General features: G+C 46.3%; 1 protein-coding gene across 1 annotated transcript in view; it reads left to right on the top strand.

The window, feature by feature from the left end:
* The window catches only part of LOC106653788 (glutamate receptor ionotropic, kainate 2), a 63,589-nt gene extending 53,440 nt beyond the window's left edge, over positions 1 to 10,149 (top strand). The window contains exons 7-9 of the mRNA XM_023460812.1: positions 6,704 to 6,941; positions 8,741 to 8,856; positions 10,105 to 10,149. Coding sequence (XP_023316580.1) covers positions 6,704 to 6,941; positions 8,741 to 8,856; positions 10,105 to 10,149 — 399 coding nt within the window. The remainder of the gene's footprint in view (positions 1 to 6,703; positions 6,942 to 8,740; positions 8,857 to 10,104) is intronic.
* Positions 10,150 to 20,333: the final 10,184 nt, after the last annotated feature.

Raw genomic sequence — 20,333 nt, forward strand, 5'->3', positions numbered from 1 at the left:
TGAAAGCCGTGATGCTCACACGTCAAGATCTCGCAATGGAGGACAGCAGCGCGCGTTCGCCAATAATACGCCAGTTCAGGAGGACAGTACTGAAGCAAGAAATGCGTCTCTTTTCGACTTGTGCCAATCAGCGCATTAGCTCCATAAGCGTTTCAAGTTCTTGGACATGTCTCAACCTCAGCATTTGGAATTTTGCAGGAAGAAGATGCTGTGCCTGAACTGTTTGCATAGGTCGCATTTTGTTGACCGCTGCCCGTCAAGTTAGCGATGCTGGACCTTCGAAGAAAGCATCACACTAAGCTCCACGCCGACGATGCTGACAGGAAAACGACGAGGCGTCGAGATGCGAGTGGTGGCGGTGAAGACCAGGTCAACGGAGTCAAGGTCCCTGAGGCGGACTCTATGATAGAGCCAACAGTCTATGCGCATACCACAGCTATCCAGGAGGAAGACAGCGTGGCTATCATCGGACTTGGCGCTGGAGTGACCGTAAGAGCGCGAAGTGAAATGTGATGCACAGTTAAGTCGCTGAAGCTAGCAGATTTTGCCATGGATATTTCAGCACTGATATTACCGGAGATAACGAGATATCTATCGCAGCAAAAAATACCATTAGATTCTTTGCCGCATTTGAAAGATCTCGAGATGGCCGATCCACAGTTTCACATACCGGCTTAAGGTAGTTCCCTCAAAAAAATGACTATCGATAATCGAAATTTTAATCTCATATTATTGACAGTGCTTTTCATATATGTGAGAAATTTTAGGAACTTTAACCAAACCATTTCCGAAATATAATTAATCAAAGTTCGGTACTTTAACATGGGATCCCTATGCTAGCGTGTCGAAAATACGCTATTTTGTGTAATTATAAAAAAACGCATCGATAAAATCTTTTCAAAAACTAGGAGATGATTGTTCAGTATGTACTAAAATATAGCTCAAAAACTGGAAAAACTTGACCAAACAGTTTTTGAGAAAAGTTAATGTAAAAACATTGCAAAAATAAAAATTTCAACTTTTTTACCTAAAACCCATTTTTTAAGGTTTTTAGGGTCATTTTAAACAAAAACGTGCTCTTGCAAATTTTCTCTAAAATCTATTATTCACGAGCTATAAACGATTCGAATTTAAACAATTTCAAGCAATGAATCTTTGCGATTTTTTATCTCAATAAGCATGAACTCTACGAAAAATTTTAAAAGAACAAAAAAGTCTTAGAATTTGTCAAGGAAAGCGTATGAATTTTTTCAGATTTATTCTAGACATATGCCAAAATTTGTCGGTCAGGTCTGAGGGAACTACCTTAAGTCGACTGCGTGTTGACCGCTGATGTTAACCTGTTATTGATATTGAAAGGATTGGTACAAGGAAGAATACACTGACGATTAAAAGCGCTGCGAAGAATCAATCACCAGGACCTACTACAGACATTTTGGGAGATTCGCGTGGCGTGGCACAGGCTTGTTTATTGCGTACGGAGATGGCAAGCCAGGAAAGATTCGAGTCTTCTTCAACGCCTCACGCAGGACAACAAACAGGCTCTCGCTCAATGATGTGCTGCTGCCAGGACGCAAGCTGCAGGTGGATATCACAGTGGTGCTCACCAACTGGCGATTGCGGGGGACTTCAACGTATGGTCGACGGAGTGGGGATATAGGGCGACTAGACCATGGGCGTTCATCCTTTTTGACGCGCTCACTCTCCTTGATGTGGTGCTGCTTAACACCGGTGACGTGCCAACCTTCAACGGCAGACAGGGTGAGTGGGTGGTACACTCACAGCGACCATCGTTTCTCTGCCATCGTGTCCGGCGCATCAGTCGCTCGCGGGACCGCGGAGGATATGGCGTCGAGCCTCATGGACGTCTTTACCGGCGCATTTGATGCCTCCTATCCAAGAAAAATCCTCACCGTCGTCGTCGTAAACCGGTATACTGGTGGACGGTGGAGATCACTGATTTACGGCCCTCCTGCCTGCGAGCTCGCAGACTCTTCCAGAGATCGCGTGGCCAGCAAGACGAGAAAGCCCACAGCGTGAACTACACCTCCACAAGACGTCTAATGTGCGTGGCGATCAAGACCAGCAAGCGCCGGTGCTGGAGACAGCTTTGCGACGAGGTCGACAGAGACGTCTGAAGCAAACCATAAAAAATTCTCATGTCGCGCCTGCAATGCCCGCAGAATAAGCAGCATAGCTCCCCTCTCCTGGTGCGCGGAGCGGTGGCGGCTCTGTTTACACGAGTGCCGAGCAGGCCCACCTTACAGCTCCCGCGTCAGGCAGGAGAGCTTATCCCAACCGTCACCTTAGAGGAACTCAAAGGAGCTCAGTCGAGGATCAAGGAGTGCTCTGTGCCCGGCCCTGATGGCGTACCCAATTCGGCGCTCAAGATTGCTATAGCCGCACGTCCTGACATCTTCTTGCGGGTGTACACGACATATCTGGAGACTGGCATTTTTCCATCTGGCTGGAAGCGCCAAAGGCTCGTCCTGATCCAAAAGCCAGGTAAACCTCCCGACGAGCCGTCCTCGTATCGTCCGCTGTGTATGCTGGACACGGAGGGCAAGATTCTTGAGAGAATCATATGTGACCGGCTGAAAGCTTTTACAAAGAGACTCGGAAGCCTCTCGGAGCGACAGTAAGGCTTCCGAGAAGGACGATCAACGATAGATTGAATCGAAGACGTCATTTCCACCACCCGGAATGCAGTAGTAGGCAGAAGGTGGCTCCGTGACGTGACGAACGCGTTCAATTCGGGCCGGTAGGACAATATCCTCGCTGCTTTACGCCGTTTGCTCGTACCCAATTACTTTCTAAGAATAATTGCCAGCTACTTCTCAGCAAGAGTGCTCGACTTCACTACGTACGATGGCCCGGAGTCCTACGAATTCACAGCAAGTGTCCCACAGGGGTCAGTTTTGGGCCCGATCCTGTGGAATGTCATATATGACGCCATCTTGCACCTCAACTTCGAGGGCGATGTTCGTATTGTCCGCTCCGTGGACAACATCACCGTGGTGGCAGTTGCCAAGCACCTTTGGTAGATCGAACACGATCTGAACGCTACCATTCTACAGGTGTGAGGCGCGCTCCAAGCTTGTAAACAGCTGACCACAAGATGAAGGCTCTGCTCATCACCGGCAGGAAGGAAGTGGAAACCATCACCATCACGGAAGGCGACCGCAGCATACGATTGTCCCCCTCCATCCACTACCTGGGCCTGCACATCGACGCCAAGCTGAAGTTCGATCACCACCTCCGAACAGTCAGCGCGAAGGGATCCGGTGTGATCGGTGCCCTTACGTAGATCATGCCTAACTCTGGCGGGTCCAGAAGTAGCCGATGTAAGCTGTATGCTTACGTTGTAGACTCCACACTCCTGTATGGAGCCCGTACATGGAACACAGCCACAAAAAAGCGAGCCTACATTCGCCAGGCGGAGTCAGCCCACCGACGAGCCTGCCTGCGTGTGTTCGGTGGCCAGGCGCATGTCTCTTACGAGACGACGTACGTCCTTACCGGCATACCTCCACTAGCTCTCCTCGCAGACGAGCGAACGCGGCTCTACTGTCGCTACCGAGAGGATGCAAAGGACGAGGAACGCTTGGCAACGCTAAGTAAATGGCAGAAAGCATGGGACCAGTCGACGAAGGCCCGATGGACGCATCGACCGATCCCAAATATCAGAGTGTCGATCGAAAGGGGACACGGAGAGTTGAACTACCACCTCACGCAACACTTGACCGGGGATGGCTTCTTTAAAAACCATAGCCGATGCTACGATCATAATCAAAGCGTGCAATGACCGATTGGCCCCTCATCCATCGAGAACGTGGAACATGTATTCTATCACTGTCCGAAGTTCAGCGAAGAAAGAGAAAAGCTACAGGCTCTGCTCCATGAGATCATGACGCCGGAAAACCCCACCAGGCTCATGCTCACGAGCGAGTTGAAGGGTCGCGATTGATTCCTTTACCCACTCAGTTGTGATAAGACTGAGAGATGAAGGAATGAACAGAAGGAGATGACCGGACGATGTAGCTAGAAGAAAATGCCACGCCATCCAAGCCCTCATGAAGCGCATAATGCCAATCTCTCCACCCTCTGAAGTAATGCCTAACGGCGGTTTCCGCGGGGATGGAACAAAGGGAAATTGATGTGGATGTATCTACATAACCTATGTACAGTCTAAACCAACATGTTACAGTTACCGCTTAACGTAAACTTCTCTTTTCTCTTTTTACTAAATAAGATATATTAATACATAAAAAAAAAACATTGTAAGTAAGTAGACAGCCAGTACAGAGTCCGGCGGTACTCCTTCCTTTTACCCTTATCCTAGACCCGTGTTGAGAGAGAGAGATCCGAGTATCGTGAGCCTGATATGAGACTTGGATCGGCGCCGTTTACAAGAGCGCCGAATCCGTAGCGAGAGACGCGACCCGTGTGTAAGATCCGCGCGCCTGCTGAGGAGAAGCATACGAAAAGCTGTCACAGAAGAGAGGCCTGATTGACTGACGGGCCAACGATTGAGAGACTGTGCGAGCACTCTGTGCTGGTCCGCGCTCAGCGACGCTACTACTGTGGTTCTGTATTGAGTTCGGTTGTGTTGTGTGCGTGCGAGCTACCTGTTGCGAATCCATCGTCGCCTGGCTTTCCTCTCGTCTGCCCTCGCTTCTTCTGCAATCAATTTGGCCTGCATCACCTGCCCGATAATCAGCGTCAGCAAATGTAAGTCGCCTACAACTCTCTCGCGTGCATGCGCCATATATTCTATTATTACGTAAGCTCTATCTCTCTCGACGTCATCCTCGCTTAGCCCAAACTCACGACCGCCGTATCTGCCGTGTCTAGCCGCGGTGGCCTAATCTCGTGTGCGTATTGTATCGAGAGGATATTCTTATTTCTATGTCAAACGCGTGCTCGAAAACCCTTACTTGTAATTCGTCGATTCATTTAATGTACAATATATTCAGGCGTCACATTCGTGACTGGCGCTCTTTTCTACAATAAATTCAGCCTCATTATTATTGTTACTTTCTACATGATCGAGTGGATTCTTTCGACACCCAGATTTTTCTCCTTCTCTACAGCATATGAAGATCTCGCCGAATCATTTGCTCGCGTCCCGAGGGTAAACGGTTACAACATTCATAAGGGAGCATGTGTGCGCGAGCCCGCACATACTTGTATCTTCGTTTGGCAGTATGTCCCATGGATTATACTAGTGCGCATGCGCGAGGATCCGGCGGATACATGCGTATGGCTGACTGGCAGGGAATCGGCCAGTTATGGACTAAGCTTAATACGTAGGCCGGCTTGCGTGTGTAAGCACTTTCTTCCGCGTGCACACATACACCAGTCTCGCAATGTCTGTATGCGCTCTTGCTTACGCGAGCGCACCCATACCAGTATCGCCCCGTATTTATGAGTTCTTGCTTACGCGAGTGCATCCACTCATGCTATGGTGCCTATACAATAGTATACATAAATGTATAGAATACATGCACGCCTACACTGACTCGTGCAGCAACTCACCGTGCATGCCCACCTGACTCTCCACAGGCCGGCCTGTTACGGGCTGGATGTAACAAATTAAAACTTTCATAAAATATCCGGGAGTTTAAAAAAAAAGGTGTTTCTTTGAGTGAACCTCAGCAATTAGAAAATTTTTTCTGATTTTTATTATTATTTGAACGGCTCTACAGCAGGTAATTTTAGAGAAATCAAAATTAGCAAATTGAAGGTCATAAAAATACCTTCACTTTGATTGCTTCGGATTTCTATTTGCTTCAAAATTGACTGCGATAGAGCCATTTGAATATTGCTGAAAATCAACAAAATCAGCTATTTACTTGAACTACGGTCAAGATGTGGTTTTACATAAAAACCTCGAGGTCAATTTTTTTCAAAAAGTACTTTTTTAGACGAAAAAAATGATTTTAACCATGTCTTTGATGAGTCCAAACTCCCCCTTGTAGAATTTTTTAAAAATCGCCAAAAAGAATGATAAAAACTATGTTTGTAACACTCATTTGTCGCGAGGCACTTTCACAAATTTTTTTTTTGGCCTAAAACTTTAGGAAAAGTCGTTTATCATGTTATTCGATAACACATTTTGTCCAAATTTTTTTGAAACATCGCCGTACACATTTTTAAAAAAAAAGTAGGAAAATGACTAATATATTATTTTTGATTTCTAGGGGAGGCCAGAAATTCTGCACGAGACTCCTTCAACACTTAATATATAAAAAATTATTATTATTAAACGACAAATTAAAAAAATAAATTTTCAAATGTTTTTCGATGAATTTTGATGTTTAAGGACCTATTTTTGTATCAAAAAACGTTGGTTCTAGATGCTCAATGTACGAAATGAAAAAAATTTGTATTTCAGATCAAGACTTCACGGGGTATATCAATTCCTTACACCGAAAATAATTGATGAAATAATTGTAATTTTCAATGATTTCATCTGAAGGCCTGAAGCACTTGAAAAATCTGAAAATTTTTTAGGTGATTTTTTTTGTGATTTTCATTTATCATAAGTTCTATGGAATTTAGTGAAGTGTACAGTATTTGTTTCTAGCAGGGTCGAACTTTTTTTGTTTGAAAATACTAACGTGTACTTGAATATAAATAAACATCTAAATTCATGCTTACCATATTTTTTTAACTTAGGAAATTGTTTCAATTTTTATAGGACTCCAATTTTTCTACGTATCAACGGATGTGGCATTTTATGGAAACGTCTAAAGCACCAAATGAAGTTTTTACCAAGAGCAATGTAGAAGGAGTAACTCGCGTAATAAAAGATAAAGGAAATTATGCATTTCTTATGGAATCTACATCTATAGAATATGTGATTGAGCGGAATTGTGAATTGACTCAAATTGGTGGACTACTTGATTCGAAAGGATATGGTATAGCGATGCCCCCTAGTAAGTTAATTCTTTTACGCAGAAAATATTCTTTAATCGATGTTTTATGTTGCGACGTGAGAGGATTTGGGCCCTTGCCCATGCTCAGCCTGCAGTCCTATTATTTATTCACAGAGGTTCCGCATAGCCTATCCTTGAGTCTTACCTCAGAAGGGGTCGAGCCACCACCAAGTGCGCCACGAGCTTCGGCAGTCCAAACTGAAAATGAGTGAGAGAAAGTCGCGAAAAGACTACGAAAAAATGTTCTTTTGAACACAAATACTCGTTTCTTTATTCAACTCCAACCTTCACTATCATTCATACAATCATTTTTACTCTCGCGCTTCGTTTCGCTACTTCATCTCAATATTCATTACTAACATCGTATCACGCCTCAAAAATAATCGATCATACGCAAGTCCAAGGGGAGAACGCGAGGGTTACAACTCTAGCCCGATACGAGTCCCAGTCAAGTGCCACGTAATTGCACTGCGCGCAATCGGAACGTTTCTCCGAAATACGGTCGACGCATTCGCTCTGCTCGCGCTAGCAGACGCGCGATATAGTCACAAGCAACCAAAACGATACGTTATCTCGCTTGCTCTCACTCGAGCGTCTAAGGCGAAAATACGGCTTCGCAAAATGGCCACGCACAGGCCTGAAACGCGACACGTCAACTCGAATCATGTATGCTGAAAGTCCAAGGTACTCGCTATTAATAACTCCGATTTCCACGACTATTACACACAATTCTACAACGCGAAATACTGCCTATTTCTTACCCATACCTTCTCACAAACCCCTCATACATCCGCGCGACCCACCAAGTCTACTACAATCTACGACCTTATCGTCGCTCCTATGTCTTGGCCTTTGTTCCTTGATATCGTCTTCCGCTGTCCCCTAGCTGCTCCATCCTCGTGGTCTGTCCGGTCCAAGGTCGTTCAACTTACCTCAGAGATGCCTCGGACGATTTATGAGAAGGTCGCTGTACATCAAATTTGCGTAGCTCGCTTCCTTCCTAGCCTCGCGATCGCCTCGTCACGTCTCAAAAGTTCTCTCGCCACACTGAACTCCAGGCTTGAACACAGCCTCTCCACGGACACAACACTACGACCTTCCACTGCACACACAGCTTCTCCACGAATAGCCACTATCAACACCTGCTGCTACACAGCTTCTTCACGACCAACCCAACCGCTGGCACACAGCTTCTCCTTTCTCACTCGCAACTTATCACTCTACGACACGTCCTTACTCTCTCGCAGTCTGATTGCGAATCTTGTGTGCACAGATCGACTACGCATCGAGCGCGAGGCGCTCGATTCACACAGATCGATTTGCTCTTCAGTGCACGTGGTCCGAGTGTTTTGTTTTGACTATTGCTTATTCGATTCATGTTTTTTGGATTTTTAACTTTTTTTCTACTTTTGATATTGAGTTAAAAATTGTATACGAATATAATAAATGAACTGATGAAAAAATAGTAATAAAATTTGTATTCTTAACGGTAAAAGTTCCAAAGATTAGAGGGCATTAAATTAATTGCAGAGTTCACTCCAACCACGTCAAAAAACGGTAAATAACACTCACCAGATGTGATTTGTATACGTGCGTCCTCATATATACACAAAATTGAACAGAACTATTATTATATTGTACGTTTGACTAATTTGTAGATTTAAATCTAAAACGAACATTATTTTTAACTTCTTTAACATTCAACTTTTATTTACTTATAATTGCGTTGGTATTATTCAGTTCTAATCAAATGTATAAATTTTAACTCGTTAGACGTTAACTTATTTATTCTATTTCAGATTCACCTTATAGAACAGCAATCAGTGGGACAATTTTAAAATTGCAAGAGGAAGGTAAATTACATATATTAAAAACAAAATGGTGGAAAGAAAAACATGGGGGAGGATCATGTAGAGTGAGTATTATTTTTATTCAAGTATATATCAAATTGCTTCCTCATAGAGGAAGTCCTGTGATAGGCTTGAAATCGAGATTTGGAACCAGACGTCGTAGGACAATTTGGTTTACATATTTGGAAACTACATTGAATTACCAACAAATGACTGTATGTATTTGCGTTTTTTTTTCTACTTCACCCCATTCGGACACTCACTGGTACCGCCGTTAGGGATTTCTTCGGTGAGGCCGGGGTTAGTTGAGCATTTCTGCTACTTCTGTTAGTCGTTGTTTTTTCCATACATCCCCCATCCGTTGCATAGTGATATGCGACGATAAGGGGTTCAGAGACTCATCTTTTTTCTACTTGGTGAACCTCCGATCCTGCGCGATGCCATCGTCGATTGTCGTATCCCCTTTTTCAGAGCCGTATACTGCGTGGTCACACATTGCTGGCATCTCCTCCTGAGTGAGACATCTTCTTTTTTTAGAACTCGCTGTCTAGTGCCATCTTGTGAGTGTGGTTCTCGCTTCCGGCGCTACCCTGTAAGTGCTCCTCCTTTTCTGTTGTCGTCTTGTGAGTGTGGTACTCGCTTCAGGCGCCATCATGCGTGCTGGAGGGGCCTAGGCCCCCGCATGTGACGCCCTCTTGTGAGTGTGGTTCTCGCTTCCGGCGCTACGCTGTGAGTCTCCGTGAGTTTTTGATATTCCTTCTTTTCTGTTGTCGTCTTGTGAGTGTGGTTCTCGCCTCAGGCGCCATCATGCGTTCCAGCAGAGCCTTGGCTCTCACATCTGGCGCCCTCTTGTGAGTGTGGTTCTCGCTTCCGACTTCATCAAGGGAGTGTTGTGCTTCATCTATTGCCAGCCTCTTGAGTCCTCCCCTCGGGCTCCTACTTATGGTTATCCTATCGCTTCCAGCTAGCACAGTGATCGGGGTTTTTTTTACCACTTCAGAGGCTGATGACATAGCGCGGTTCTTCTTTTTGAGTGGTACCCGCTCCACCTCGGGAACGGGCTCGACCACACCAGGCGAAAAAACGAACCTCGAAAATTCGTCTGGTGGGAATCGAACCCACGCCCTACGGCGTACCTTGTATCAGCAGGCAAGAACTATACCCACTGAGCCAAGGGGCCCATTGTGTGTGTGTGTGTGTGTGTTTTTTTTTTTTTTGGGAAGGAGGGAAATCCTTTCACGGATTCAACGTGCGACTTTTGTATGTCGCACGGATATGTCGGACTCGAGTAGTGTACTGTTGTTTGTGTACAGATGTTGTGTGGGCGTGTAATGTGCCTCCCTACTAATACCGACTAAAACCCATCCTTATCTCCTGCCCCTTTCCTTCCCCGGGGGACCACCTTTAGGCACTACTTTGCGGGGGAGGCTCGAGCTGTGTGCTCACTTCTGAGGAGTTATCTTCGTTTCTTCATCGTATTTTTCTCACCGCATCATCCGGTTATCTTCTTCTTGCCCTCTCTTCGCTCCTCAGTCTTGTCATGACCTCACCATCCTCCACCGCCGCCGGGCATACCGGGCACTGATCACCTGTGTCGTTGTTTGTTCGACACAGGTATGACCTGAAGCAGCCGTGACCGGTCAGGAGTAGCGTGAGGTGGTCATTCACTTCTCCGTGCCTCCTCTCAATCCACGGGATGATGTTCGGGATCAGTCGGTGTGTCCACCGACCCTTCCTCGAGCAGGTCCATTGGGCCTGCCATTCCTCGATCGTCTTGGCCCGTTCTTCACTTTCGACGTTTTCGAGGCGACGTAAGTACAGCCTCAAGCGTTCGTTGATGAGTAGTGTGAGCGGTCGTATGCTCGCGAGAACGTATGTGGCCTCGTGTGAGATGCTGCAAAAACCGCAGATCACTCGAAGGCAGGCACGACGATGAATCGAGACCGCCTGGCGGGCGTAGCTCTGCTTCTTCGCAGCCTCACTCCATGCCGGGGCACCGTATAGAAGGATCGAGTCGACCACGCTGGTGTAGAGCCTGCGTTGACTGCTCCTTGGGCCTCCGATGTTGGGCATAAGACCCAGCAGGGCGCCTGCAACCCGGTTTGCCTTGTCGCTGACGATACGAAGATGATCTTCGAATCGCAGCCTGGCATCAATGTGCACGCCTAGGTACCGGATGCAGGGAGCTGACGTGATGTAGTGGTCGCCGGCTCTGACAGCGATGGTCTCCGTCACTTTCCTGCTGGTCACCAGAAGAACCTCGGTTTTCTGGTCAGCGGTCTGTAGCACCAGTTCAGTCAGGGCTGCTCGCACTAGACGTATAGTCTCGTTTGAGTAATACTCGAAGAGGTCTGAGTGCTTGGCCACCACCGTGATTGCAATGTCGTCTGCAAATCCGACGATTTTTGCGGACCTCAGTAGCTCGAACCTCAGGATCATATCGTACATGACGTTTCAAAGAATGGGGCCAAGTACGGATCCCTGTGGCACGCCAGCCGTAACTTCGTAGGTCTCTGCCCCATCATCCGTGGTGAACTCCAGCACTCTGCCGCGGAAATAGTTTGAAACCATCCGCTGCAAGTAAGCCGGGACCTCCATTTGGCTCAGGGCGGTGAGAATTTCGTCCCACCGCGCTGAGTTGAAGGCGTTCCTTACGTCCAAGGTGATGATGGCGCAGTACTTCTTGGTACCCCTATGCCTTGGTATCATTTGCCACTGATGGCTGATCGTGCAGTGCTGAGAACGGTCTGTATGGCATCAACAGTTTATCGCCTCTTACGGAAGCCGAACTGCGAGTCTGCTAGGCCAGCAGGCCCTTCAGTGTGGGCCTCCAGGCAACCAACCATGATCCTTTCGAGGATTTTACCCGCTGTGTCTAACATACATAGCGGGCGGTACGACGATGGTTCGGCGGCAGGCTTGCCTGATTATCGGCCTCCTTGGCTCAGTGGGTATAGTTCTTGCCTGCTGATACAAGGTACGCCGTAGGGCGTGGGTTCGATCCCCGCCAGACGAATTTTCGAGGTTCGTTTTTTCGCCTGGTGTGGTCGAGCCCGTGCCCGAGGTGGAGCGGGTACCACTCAAAAAAGAAGACCCGGGCTATGTCATCAGCCTCCGAAGCGGTAAAAAACCCCGATCACTGTGCGAGCTGGAAGCAACAGGAAAACCATAAGTAGGAGCCCGAGGCGAGGACTCACAAGGCTGGCAATAGATGGAGCACAACACTCCCATGATGAAGTCGGAAGCGAGAACCACACTCACAAGACGACAACAAAAAGGAGGAGTATCAAAAACTCACGGAGACTTACAGCGTAGCGCCGAAAGCGAGAACCACACTCACAAGATGTAGCCGACAGAGCAAAGTGGGCACTTGCCATCGGCGGCAGAAGCGAGAACCACACTCACAAGATGGCACTAGACAGCGAGTTCTAAAAGACGTCTATCTCAGGAGGAGATGCCAGCAATGTGTGACCACGCAGTAGACGGCTCTGAACGACAATCGACGATGGCATCGCGCAGGATCGGAGGTTCACCAAAGTAGAAAAAAGATGAGTCCCTGAACCTTTAATCGTCGCATATCACTATGCGACGGATGGGGGATGTATGGAAAAACAACGACTAACAGAAGTAGCAGAAATGCTCTACTTACCCCGGCCTCACCGAAGCAATGCCTAACGGCGGATTCCGGTGAGTGTCCGAATGGGGTGGAATAGAAAAAAAAAAAAAAAAAGGCTTGCCTGGTTTTAGCATCAGGACGAGCCTTTGCCGTTTCCAACGCGCGGGGAAGCACCCCTTCCTGAGACACGCCGTAAAGACGCGGTGAAAGCTATCGAAACAAGCCTTGACCGCCGCCTTGAGGGCAGTGGTAGGGATTCCATCTGGACCAGGGGTTGCTCCGATCCTCACACGCCGATACGCCCATCGGAGCTCCTCCACGCCGACCTCGGGTACCAGGTGCTCCTCCGTCCTGGGTGCCTTGAGGCGGGACATGACCTTTTTGTATGGTTTACCCCATACATCGCGGTCCGCCTCGTCGCAGAGCTGCCTCCAGCAGAGGCGTTTTCTCGCCTTTATCGCATTGCGTAGTCGCCTGCGAGCGTCGGCGAACTCCTCGCGGCGACTAACTTCGTCAGGACGGCCGCGTGCCCGTTGAGCGTACCTTCGCGCACGGATGCAGTCCCGTCTGCACTCCGCGATGTCGTTCCACCACTCAACAGGCTCGCGGTGCCGGCGATCACGCCCTCCAGACATGGCGGCGTCGCATGCGCGCACGATTGTGAACATGAGTTCGTCCACCATGTTCCTTGCGGAACCCGACCGAATCTCCATCTCAGACACGATCTCAGCAAAGCTATCACCGTCGAGAGTTCGTGCGCTCCACCTACGGTTGCCTACCGGAGCACGGCCAACACCTTGATTTTCCTCAAGGAGAATCTCGTACACAATAGCTTTATGATCGCTGCTTGTGTAGACATCACTTACCCGCCAGGATCTGACTCGATTGTAGAGCGAAACACTGGCGAAGGAAAGGTCAATTACAGATTCTCCCTGTTCTCCAACAAATGTCGGCTCGGAACCGGTGTTCAGCTGGAGGACATCCAAGGTAGCGAGGGCATTTAGCAGCGCCCTGCCCCTCGGCTTCGTCTCCCTACTGCCCCACTTCGTTGCCCAAGCATTGAAGTCGCCAGCCACGAGGACTGGTGTTTTTCCTCTGGCCTCGTCAACAATGTTGTTTAACAGGCCGATGAATTCCTCGTGGGAGAGGCAAGACCAGGTCTTAGGCGGACTCGCAGTGATTGAGGTTGAGTTGAAGAACGAGAAACCTTTGCTCCGTCATTTTGTACCTCGCACGAACTCCTTAGCGAGCGGACAGCCCCTGCTCAACGAAGCTTGGGTCCTCGCATCGTCACCGTGACAGAAGAGGCAGAATGGCTCATTTTGGCATGACTTAGCCATGTGCCCATCCTTGCCCCACCGACGGCAACATTTGCTTCGATCTGGACCTGGGCATCGGGCTGCCAGGTGCCCCGGCGCCCAGCACCGGTAGCATCGAAGGACCTCGGTCTTTTCGCGAATGCGACAGTTGACCCACCCAATCCGGACCTGAGCCAGCCTGATAGCTTTCGCAGCCAGCTGGGCCGGCATGGTGACAACGGCGGTCTGAGTCCCAGCGAAAGCCCTTCGCAGAGACCTGACCGCGTCGGGACCCAAATTAGCGGCATCTAGATGGGTCCACAGGGCCTCGCAAACCTCTTCCTTCGTTGTGACCTCATCCAGATCTTTGATCTCAATCGCTGTCACTGCAGAAAGAGTGGTCGCCGCACCCAGCTCAGCGATGGCGTCGTTCAACCTTTGGCCCAGCTCGCCGGGGTTGGCGCACGCCTTGGTGAGCTGCAGTAGTAGGTCTCCGTTCGTGCTGCGTAGGACCTTGTTGACGCTACCAACTGAGTCCTGCAGCGACGGCTCCGATCGTAGAAGCTTCAGGATTTCCGAATATGACTTCGGGTCCTTCGCCTTTACGACCACTACGTCAGGGCGAGGGCGTCTATGCGCTTTCACTTTGGGCTTCGGGTCGGGAGCTTTAGCCATTGGGGTGGCCTTTATCTTGCCCTTCTTCTTCTTCTTCTTCCTCTGGACCTGCTGCCATTCGTCATCGACTGGCTTAGAGGCCTTTGTGGCATCTTTCTGATCTCTCGTCATTGTCCTCGGAGCGGGTGTTGGTGGGTTGTTGCCCTTATCACCTGGGGCCCGGGACGCCCGAAGCTTTTCCTTCGCGCGAAGACCAGGAGATGTTTGCACCTCTTTCTCCATCGTATTCTGGCAAGGGAGATGCTCCAGCCCATCCAGCGCCGTTAGGCAACTCAAGTGTATTTTTGCTGCCTTCGTCAGCATCTGCTTCAGGATCTTATGGATGTTGTTTTTGGGCTCGGCGAATTCGATCATTTCTTTGATCTTATCGCCTAGCCGCTCCAGGTGCTCCAGCAGGCTCAACGTCCTTTCAGTCCTTTCGGACTCCACTTCGGATTGGACATCCGACACAGATGCAGATGTGGCTCCAGACCCCGCTTTCCTGTGCCTGAGACTCTCACCGCCCTCCATAGCGTTGTCGTGTGTGTGTGTGTGTGTGTGTTTGTTTTCTCGACTTTTTGGCTAAGGTAAAAGGTTCGGTAGCAAAAATCGGTAGCAAGGTAATCTTACACGAAATTCTAGAAATCTGTAAGTTTTTTAGGAGTTTTGCATCCATTAAAGAAAACGGAATTTAAAATTTGAAATAAGAATTTTTTCTTCAATAACCACATCGTTTCTTTAATATAATTTTTTATGAGGAAGTCACTTTGCCAATAAATTGGCAGCGGTTTTTTTTATGTTGAGTGCTGTACTTCAAAAAACGACCTTGAAAAAAAAGGGAACAGTACATGTTCGAACGTAAAATTTTTTGCTCTGTTCAAATCTGCAATAAAAAATTAGGGTTCTCATTTGAAAAATGGATTTTTCAGTCACTGTAGCTTCGAGGTTATGTTTAAGGTCAAATTCAAGGTCACTATCGGATTCCTCGACAAAAAATACATATAATATGGGGTTTTTGAACTTTTTTTCAAGCCTACTTTGCGATACTTCTCAGGGCTTCCGTACTATCACCACTATATTTATATCAATTATTTTAAGAAAAAGTCATTTTTATCATTTTGGAAAGCTTTAAAATTTGTTTTTCGAAGATCTGACGATGGTTTTTTCAGTTTTTTAGTAAAACAAATTTATCTAAGGGTTGGGAGCGAGGTTTAAAAGAGTTTGGAAGTAAGGGACACCCTAATACACTATGACTGTGATCATATAAGTGGCTTTATTGAGTCACAGTGGCGAGGTGATGCTGCTTCGCAGTTCGTGCACGACTGCTGTTCATCGTCCGTGCTCGGCATTGTGTAGGCGGTGACTGTGTTACCGATTAGGTGAATACATCACATTCCAGTTTTTAGTATGAAAGCTTCTCATGAAATCTTTCAAGAAAACTTCCCATGAAAGATTCCAGACAGTTTTTTTTAGCTTTCGGGAAGCTTACACGAAAAGTTTTCATGGAATCTTTTTGAAAGTTTCCCAAAAGGTGTCAAGAAAGAATTCATAGAATAGTTTTTTCAAGGTTTTCAACAAAACGTTCGGGAAACTTTCCTAATCCTTCCCTGGATGCTTCCATAAAATCATTCTCGAAGCATCAATGAAAGCTTAAAGGAAGCTTTACGGAAACTTTCGACAAAATTTCAGGATGCTTTCCAGAAATATTCCATGGAAGTTGCTTCAAAGTTTTCTGAAAGGTTGCGAGAATGATTTCATAGAGTACTAAGAGAACGTTTTATTAAAGCTTTTTTTTGCTCGAAATCATCCATAACATAATGCAACGTCAATGACATGCAGAAAACAACTGAACGATTTGTATATCCATCGATCGTTAAAGAAATGAAACATCAATAATCTAGAAACACAAAAAAAAGTCGATGAAAAATTGAAATTAAAAATAAATGAAAATTATTATCAATTTCCAGAAACTATATGAGAGAAAGTAATTTATTCGTCATTGGTTTTCGTACAAAAATAAATTGCATACCTTTTCTCACTTCATTTTGAATTCGAACGATCAATTTCCCTTTGATGGAATCGTACATTTTCGGTATTATGGCGTCTGATATTTTAGAATCTCCCGATACGCTTCGTCGTCTTATCATAAAAGCTCTCGTTATCTTCATAATCATACTCGTCATCGTTCTCTGACGAAACTTCTTTGTCGTAAAAAACGTAATTAGCATCAATATTTTCCATTATTGTTTAATGGTAACTGACCACAAAATTAAAAAAAATTATCTATTTAATTAAAAAGTTAATATTTTAACTACGTAATGATCAAAATAATAGTTTACTTGTAAATATAATAGTTCTTCAAATCAGCAAAGCCAACTTTTCATGAACCACTGAACTACTTTCAGTAGAGGATGACAATAAGAAAGTATAAACTATACTTTCAATTGCAAATTGCAAAAAAATTCACTTACTGTAAGGGTTAAAAAGGCAAAAGAATGAGAGTCTTAGTTGTCGAATATTTAACCGTCAGAAAGGCTTTTATTGACTTTCTCTGTCAGCGACTGCTCAGCGACTGCTCAGCGACTGCTGGCCCGATCGGCTCGCTGGCTGTTTGTATACATTCATAGACGCGCGCCACGGCATACTCGCACGTATACCTTACAATTCGGCCAGACCTGACTGTAGTGCGTCTCGAACTACGATTTATTATTTACAAGTTTTATTGCTCGATTACATTTGGTTCTCGATGAGAGACTTCGTTCGGGCGCCAGGGTCTCATGTTTGCAGCTTCCCATACGCCCCGATAAGGACGTTGGCTCAGCTGGAAGTTCTCGATGTCGCCTAGTACATATCTATCGTTGCGCAAAGCTTTAATAACCTTGTACGGCCCTTTAAAACGCGGTATGAGCTTTTTAGCTACGCCTGGCGCCCTCTCGAAGTTTCTCACCATAACATAGTCGTCTAATTCGTATTTTGTCGACTCTTCTCTATTTTTATCGTAATGCACTTTGTTGTAAAGTTGAGCTTTTTCAATTTTCTCAGCTGCTGCAGCGCGTATCTTGTCTAGATTGCGCTCGCTTTCGTCATTCAGAGATTCGACATAATCCTTTACGGCATCTGTACTTTTTGTACGTTGATCTACGCCGAATAACAATTTGGCCGGGGTATTACCCGTAGATTTACATATCGTATTATTTAAAGCGTATTCAATGTCGTCAACGATTTTATACCAATAATTTTTTGTATCGTCGCTTTTTGTTTTTGCCAGAGCGGGTCCAAGTACTCTATTTACGCGCTCTACTTGGCCATTAGCCTTTGGTGATCCGGTAGCGATCTTAATGTGACGGATATCGTTTCCCTCAAGAAATTCCCGAAACTCGTCCGACGTAAAACAGCTGCCTCTGTCAGAAATTATGCATTTTGGCCGGCTATAACTGGAAAAATACTGACGCAGATGATTTATGGCCTCTCTACTTGCAGTCGTTTTGGTCGGGAAGAGTCTCGTGAATTTGGTGAATGCGTGTATGACCACAAGCAAGTGCTGCTTAATCGCGTGTTTTTTGTCGATTGGACCAATATGATCAATGTGTACGGTCTCGAAAGGGACGTTTCCTTTAGGGACAATATGCAAAAACCCTTCTGCCTTGCCCGTGGTCGGGCTAAACGCAATACATTTCAAACAGTCTTGAATATACGATTTGACTCGATTTTTTAAATTTGGGAACCAATAGGCCGACAATATAGACGTATAGGTCTTATCGACCGACAGGTGACAGAGATCGTCATGATGCTTGCGGAGCACATGAGTCACCATGCCCTCTGGAACATAAAATAATAATCTACCTTTATCTTTTCGATATACAATGCCATTACGCGATTCAAACAATTTGTGTTCGTTCTTTTCGAGGTCTTCTCTTATTTTCCTCATAATCGGGTCTCGACTCTGGCTTATAATTAGGTTGGTTTCGAAAGGATTTTCGTCAACTACGAAGACCCCGACGGCTCGACTCAACGCGTCGACATGCTGCATGCGAGAGCCCGCGCGATGTTCGATCTCGTAGTCGTAATTTTGTAATTCAAGCGCCCACCAAGAGATTCGCGGATTAATGTCTTTTTTCGCCAAAGTTAACTTTAATGAATTACAGTCGGTAACAATTTTGAATTTTATGCCAAACAGGTAGACTCGGAACCGTCTTAGTGCATATATGATCGAAAGGGTTTCAAGCTCGAAGCTATGATATCGACTCTCTGTATCAGTCAAGCGTTTAGAAAAATACATAACGGAATGGAATTTCTTATCTGACTTTCTCTGCATCAAGACGGACCCAAAGCTCACCGAGCTGGCATCACAGTGCAATTCGGTATCATGATGTGGATTATACAGACTTAAAATCGGAGCTTCCAAAAGCTTACTCTTTAGAGTTTCAAACGCGGTCATTTTTTGTTCATCCCACAAAAAAGGCGCATCCTTTCGCACCAGATCACAAAGTGGTTTGGCGATCGTCGAGAAACCCTCGATGAACTTCCGGAAATAGGAGCACATGCCGAGAAATCTCTGCACTGACCGCGAATCCGACGGTATCGGATAATCCCTCACCGCGTCCACACCTCGCGTATTTGGGCTTATTCCCTTTTTCGAGACCCTGCATCCCAAGTACTCGACTTCCGTCTCTAAGAATTTACATTTATCTAATCTCAACTCGATACAGTTCTCCACGAGCACCTCAAAAACTTCCTTCAAAACGGCGATATGATGATCTATCGTTGCAGTCGCAATCATAAAATCATCCATGTACGCGACGACGTCTCCGCGCCGAATAAATTTACCCAAAACATCGTTGATCCACGTTTGAAATACGTTTGGACAAGTTTTTATACCGAAAGACATTTTAAGGTACTGTAGCGGCATACTCGAATGCGCTACAAGTCGATGAAAGTCACTCTTGAGCTCACGCGTAGATATAAGTATTACGACGAGACGAACCCTACACACTATGCCCCTATCACACATATATGTTTTCCCACATACTCTTTAGCACCCGAAACCTGGAGAAGAGAGAGAAGAAAAGCAACGAGAGCAGAACAAGACGACGAGACACTTATCACCAGACGTATAATATAAAGAACTATATGAGCAGGGAGGCCACTGAACAGCAACATAACTTGACAGGTGACAGGTTAGTTTGACACCTGCACCTCGGTCGAGACCAAGATCGCACAAACATCCAGCAGCAGACGAGTATTGAACAGCGAACACATACCAGCGAGACGCCTACAGCGTCGACACGTGAAATAAGCAGACGAGAATCATCGACCTATCGATCAATAATCGATCAGCGCTCGCGTGTCGCTTCAGACGACACGTGAGAACGACGAGTGCGACCACGTAGGAGTCGGCCATATATTACTACCGCCAGTCTGCCTGTACGCAACGCATGTGCGAATCGTGTCGTGTTCGATCAAAAGATAAAGCAAAGAAAGTAAAAGTGAACAGATCTTGAAAAGTGTGTCTCCATCTTCGCCGTATCCCTGGTGACGACGTTCAACTTCGAGAAAGCCGGCCACCAGAAATTGTCGACGAAGAAAGAAGACTTATCGTAAGCTAATCTAAGTATAACCTAGACGTATAAGAATACGAGCTCTCTCGCGCCGCGTAGTAGAATCTTCCCCCCCGTGACCCCGCGTCCCTCCGAGACTTTTTCGCGAGTGTTAATTGCTCTCCGCTAAGCTAGACGAATAATTGATTGTAAAAGTGACGACAAGAAGTATTGTATATGAAAACAAAGACGAAACCAGTTATCCGAATAAGATTACTAAATTATTATTATTTTATTACGTTGTATTTTCGGTCCACGTGCCGCGTTCACGTGGTGGCGCCCTAATTATCAAAACCAACGAACTGGCATCTATATGATATTTTCAATAAATTATTATCTCTTCATTTATTATTTAACATAACCAAACCGCATTATAA

Source organism: Trichogramma pretiosum, unplaced genomic scaffold, assembly GCF_000599845.2.
Source record: "Trichogramma pretiosum strain Unisexual culture from Peru unplaced genomic scaffold, Tpre_2.0 scaffold111, whole genome shotgun sequence".
In the NCBI taxonomy this organism is placed as follows: domain Eukaryota; kingdom Metazoa; phylum Arthropoda; class Insecta; order Hymenoptera; family Trichogrammatidae; genus Trichogramma; species Trichogramma pretiosum.